This window comes from Sinocyclocheilus grahami, unplaced genomic scaffold, assembly GCF_001515645.1.
Source record: "Sinocyclocheilus grahami isolate Dianchi unplaced genomic scaffold, SAMN03320097.WGS_v1.1 scaffold90.1, whole genome shotgun sequence".
Taxonomy (NCBI): Eukaryota; Metazoa; Chordata; class Actinopteri; order Cypriniformes; family Cyprinidae; genus Sinocyclocheilus; species Sinocyclocheilus grahami.
The window spans coordinates 684,421-689,935 of NW_015505269.1; the positions used below are offsets into that span (position 1 = coordinate 684,421).

Here is a 5,515-nt window from a genome sequence, read left to right on the forward strand (position 1 = left end):
GTGCTATTATTAGTTGGTTTTCTCCTTGGCAAATACTTTTTTTTTAAACTTTTACTCTTTAAGTACAAACTTGCACCATTTTGAATTTTGTCCAGAACACATTTTAGAACTGGTTTTAATTGTAATTATTATTTTTTTAAATACTTCTAGGTGATTTCTTGAAAACATTGGAAGATCCAGACCTCAATGTACGAAGAGTGGCTCTAGTTACCTTCAACTCTGCAGCTCATAACAAACCTTCTCTTATTCGAGACCTTTTGGATACAGTTCTCCCTCATTTGTACAATGAGACTAAAGTGCGCAAGGATTTAATCAGAGAGGTAATCTCCCCTTTGTCCACAGACTTTTGCTTTACTGTCTTTTAAAACCTCAAAGCTCAATGACACCTGCCTCTTTTTAGGTTGAGATGGGTCCGTTCAAACACACAGTGGACGATGGTCTGGACATCCGGAAGGCTGCATTTGAATGCATGTACACTCTATTAGACCGTTGCCTTGATAGACTTGACATCTTTGAATTCTTAAACCATGTTGAAGACGGACTTAAGGACCATTACGATATCAAGGTAAGCCATCAGACTCGACTCATGAATCTTTCATGAGACACAGGCTTTTTGCCATGCAGATCATTTAGTGACCACAGAAGATGAAAGAGTGAATTGATTAACAAAGATTCAGTGTGCGGTCATCAAAGGCATAAATGCATAATGCATTCACAACAGACGTGGTCCAACTTTATTTTAAATGTACTTATTACCAGGTGTACTTGCATCATAATGAAGCGGGAACATTAACTACTGTTTTAATATAATTGAGTGCTTTGTACTAGAAAATATGTAAATTTATAAATGTTTCAGTTGTTTACCTGAAACTTTTAACTTACTTTTAACAGGAATTATCATATATAGTATTTTTCTCGCACGCCATGGGTATTTTATAGTTACAAGGAACTTCAGTGGGACCAAAAGTATGTGCATAGACTCATGAATCACAAAGGTTTATGGTTCTTTTTGCTCTATTAATGTGTTTACAGATGCTGACTTTCCTCATGCTGGCCAGATTATCTAGTCTGTGTCCCAGTGCAGTGTTACAGAGGTTGGACAGACTTGTAGAGCCGCTTAGGGCAACATGCACCACAAAGGTAAGCAAAATGTTCAGCAAACACCTTTGTATATTGACAGTGTTGGAAATCTAAATTGAGCTGCATCTAGCAGTTAGCACATAAGCTCAAACATCTGTGGTTTCCATAGGGGCAAAAGTTTGAATTCAGTCTGCCGTGTTTTACCAATCCTGTTCCCCATTTTTCTCATGAAATAGTGATGCCAATTCATTTGTCAAAAATTGTGAGTCGTTTGATTTCTAATTCTATTCTTTCTCAGGTTAAAGCCAACTCTGTGAAGCAGGAGTTTGAGAAGCAGGACGAGCTCAAACGATCTGCCATGCGGGCCGTAGTGGCCTTGCTAACCATCCCAGAGGCCGAGAAGAGCCCCCTAATGAGTGAGTTCCAATCTCAGATCAGCTCCAACCCTGAGCTGGCCGCCATCTTTGACAGCATCCAGAGGGACTCCACCAGCGCCAATATGGAATCCATGGACACCAGTTAAACGTCTAAGACAGCGTACCCGTTCCCGTCGCTCCCAAGAAAATCCACAAAGAAAACCAACCCTGGGGGACCCTTGTATTGTTCCATGCATTGCACTGAATCAAAAAATAGGAGGAAAACAAAATCTAAAGTTAAGAAAAGAAAAAAACGAATGAAAAGACAGACATTCGTTCTCTTAAGCTTCAAAGCTTATTACCACATTCTTTGTTTTTCTATAAACAACAGGAAATCGCTTTAGTTGTTCATTGTTCTCCATTCTTCTCCATTTTTTAAAATTTTTCTTGTTCATTTTCATAATTCCTGAGGTTCTGTAGATACCTCAACTCACAGGGTGCAGAGGGACTTGCTAGGTTACCTGAAAATGTGTTATCATGGGAGATTCGTTCTTTACATTCTAGGCTGCTGACGACTTAAATCGGTATCTACAGGGGTAAAGGATAGCACTCAGTGAGTTTGAATCATTCCAGGACCATATTTTTTTCTGTCATGTTTCTTATCAAACAGGTTTTATTAGGTTTTTGTACGATTTGAATGTCATCTCTCCTCTTTTTACTGTTGACAACTTAAGTACAGAACGAGATAAGTCTTCGAAATATTATCCCGAAGAGGAGTGGCATAGTTAGGGTATTTCATTGGATGAGTGACTGCTTATTTTTCCTTCACTGCATTTCATTACATTCCCACTGTCCGCAGAATTGCGAGTCATCTGCATGTGTCACACATCCAGAGAAATGAGCATTCAGCTGCACACGTTATGCATAATATTTTCTTTTTCTATTTGATGACAGTTTAGTTTGGCTCCAGCATATAGAGGTGTGAAATATGACATCAAACATTGTTATCAGAAAATATTGCCCTGTATGGAACTCACATATGTGAATAAAATGAGTGGAGAATATTCTCTCAGGTGCTCGACTGTATTCTAAAATCATAAGGGTGTTGTTCTCGCTGTTTAGATCCACTATTATGCTGCCTCATTCGAACTGCTTACCTGTAAAATTGGTTGGGAATATACATTTTTCTCTAATAGAACTAGTTTAATTTACAACAGTACTTTACTGTGTTTAGTGTACAGATCTCTTTTTAGGTATATCTGAATTTTGGGGAAAGGAACACCATCATAGATCTCACCATATAGCTGACCAATGGGTGACTGAAGTTTAAATCTGATGCCCTGGAATCCACCGTTTGTAGAATACACCGTCTAGGTTTATTTGTGTAGTCATGTATGCACCACTTTCTACATCCATTGAAGTATGGCAATGATCCTCCATAAGAAATCAATAAAAGGTCCATTGCTGCCTGCATGGCATTTTATGGTCCTTCAAGTTTAGTTAGAACCATCACAATGGCTGATGCATATTGCGCAGAATGATGACAAGAGCTGGCTCAAATTGCCAGTTCCAATTTGCTTTGCTGACTTGATATTTTTTTCTGCAAGTGAGGCCGTACTGGTTCTTCTGTCAATCCACCTGGAACCAAAGGTTGTTAAGAGTGGTGAACACTTTTGAACTACTCAGGATTTGACAAAGGTTAGTACCACTGTTTTGTTTGAGGCTCTTTGTACCTCATCTATATTTCATTTAAGTTGTCTATGTGTGAAATATGTTTGGACGCAGATTCTGATCCAAAGTCCATACACGTTTTCCATTATCTTTCAGTGTTTTATATACAGCTGTTCTTGAAGACTGCCACACTGTTATCTGAATTCATTGGCCAGAATAATCAGCAATATGGAGCGGAATCCACCGTTTGTAGAATACACCGTCTAGGTTTATTTGTGTAGTCATGTATGCACCACTTTCTACATCCATTGAAGTATGACAGTATGGCAATGATCCTCCATAAGAAATCAATAAAAGGTCCATTGCTGCCTGCATGTCATTTTATGGTCCTTCAAGTTTAGTTAGAACCATCACAATGGCTGATGCATATTGCGCAGAATGATGACAAGAGCTGGCTCAAATTGCCAGTTCCAATTTGCTTTGCTGACTTGATATTTTTTTCTGCAAGTGAGGCCGTACTGGTTCTTCTGTCAGTCCACCTGGAACCAAAGGTTGTTAAGAGTGGTGAACACTTTTGAACTACTCAGGATTTGACAAAGGTTAGTACCACTGTTTTGTTTGAGGCTCTTTGTACCTCATCTATATTTCATTTAAGTTGTCTATGTGTGAAATAATATGTTTGGACGCAGATTCTGATCCAAAGTCCATACACGTTTTCCATTATCTTTCAGTGTTTTATATACAGCTGTTCTTGAAGACTGCCGCACTGTTATCTGAATTCATTGGCCAGAATAATCAGCAATATGGAGCAGATTGTTCTGCAAGACTGGCTGTACTGCAACACCATCAAATTGAGCGCATCTTGGAAACGGTTTTGCATGAGTTAAAGAGTTTATCTTATATCAATCAGCTAAGAATTTCTGTTTTGTTTTCAGGAACGAGTAGTTGTAAAGTTACCATTACATTTATTTAGCTGAATGTGTTCCTGGTTGTGGTTGATTCATCAGCACTAGTTAGGGTAACAGTTTTCATTACTTGAGGCATTCAAACAAAGTATAACTTGGAAGCAAGCCGGAAATTATTTTATGATTAACGACAATGTGAGGACCTGGTCAGCTCTGACGTCTGTCCTCGCTCAGGCCGTGTTGTTCATTAGAAAAACAAAGCAACAATGCAAAGGTCATCAACTCTACCCATGCATGCTGAAAAATTCATTTTTATAAGCTCACAAAAACTTTAAAATATCAGCATTTTAACATGCCTTGGTGGACAAACAGGCTAATCTGAGAGTAGAAGAGATCTGAACAGGATTTTAATTCGGTTCTACTAGGCTTCTGGAAGCATGAAAATACATTAGCAGTTGGTTGTCGCTTAAATGAACCCACTTCCAATTTGCATGCTAATGAGTCACGCAAATGCTATTAAAGGCCAATTTACAGTGGCCTGATTTGCATCAGAGGTGTGAGGGCTAATGCACAGGCGTGATCATTCGCTCATAAGGACAGATGTTGGCCATCATCGTCGCTTCACGAGGTGTCCTCCATGTTCATGTTAATTTGAGATATTTCCACGAGTATCCCATGAAACTTCATATCGTAAAAAACAACATTTCAACCAAAGCTTTCTTTCTAAAAAAAGACTATAAGAAGCCTGTAGCACACAGCCTCCCTCTTCCAAACTGATAATATTATTGTGAGCAAGCCAAAAAAAGGCTAATCATCATTATAGATGAAATGTGTTTTGTAATGATGACGAAGTGTTTGTCTGCACTGCCCTATGGGAGATCACAGCAGGAGGCCGTAAAAAAGCACACTGCAGATTAATGCGTCCCTACTGCTGACAGATCCTTCATGGCCTGCTGAGCAGCTGCTTGTAGCTGCTTTAAAGCCTGAAGCTTAATGTTTCACCTCTAAGCCGGATTTAAACAATGCAAGGAGACCTCACCCCCTAAAGGGGAATATAACTCATAATGACTAACTAATGACGCTTACACTAGCTACGTGCCAGAGTAAAGTCTCTGCACTGACAAATGTCTGTATTTTGAGGGAGTTTCTCAGAACTGGAGCACGATTATGGAGTGCTTGTTAATTTAAGGTGGATGAAAGGTTTTTAGGGCATGTGATGAGCTCATTCTGTGGCCAGGCAACTGTGTTGTATAATATTATGCAAATAACACCTGTTTTATTTTGAGTCAAGGTTTGTTTTATTTGCTTCTGTTCTGATATTAATGTCCCTTTGCAAATCATTTCACAAAAAAGGGTTGTTCTCAACTCTCCGTGGGGTCCCGGGACACAACCACCCAATCAGCAGCTGAGAGAGCTTTGTTGTCTTGGATTTTGACTGGTCTGTTAAGGTGGTCATGGTAATGTCCTGATTTCAGTAGTTTGGATTGTCCTCAGTTTGTGGCG

At 39.2% G+C, this 5,515-nt stretch overlaps 1 protein-coding gene across 1 annotated transcript in view; it reads left to right on the forward strand.

Annotated features, from left to right (window-relative positions):
* Window positions 1–2,500, forward strand: part of LOC107587138 (cullin-associated NEDD8-dissociated protein 1-like) — a 14,886-nt gene extending 12,386 nt beyond the window's left edge. Inside the window, exon 15 of the mRNA XM_016274791.1 lies at window positions 1,379–2,500. Within this exon, the coding sequence (XP_016130277.1) occupies window positions 1,379–1,603 (225 nt within the window). The 3' untranslated portion in view covers window positions 1,604–2,500. The remainder of the gene's footprint in view (window positions 1–1,378) is intronic.
* Window positions 2,501–5,515: the final 3,015 nt, after the last annotated feature.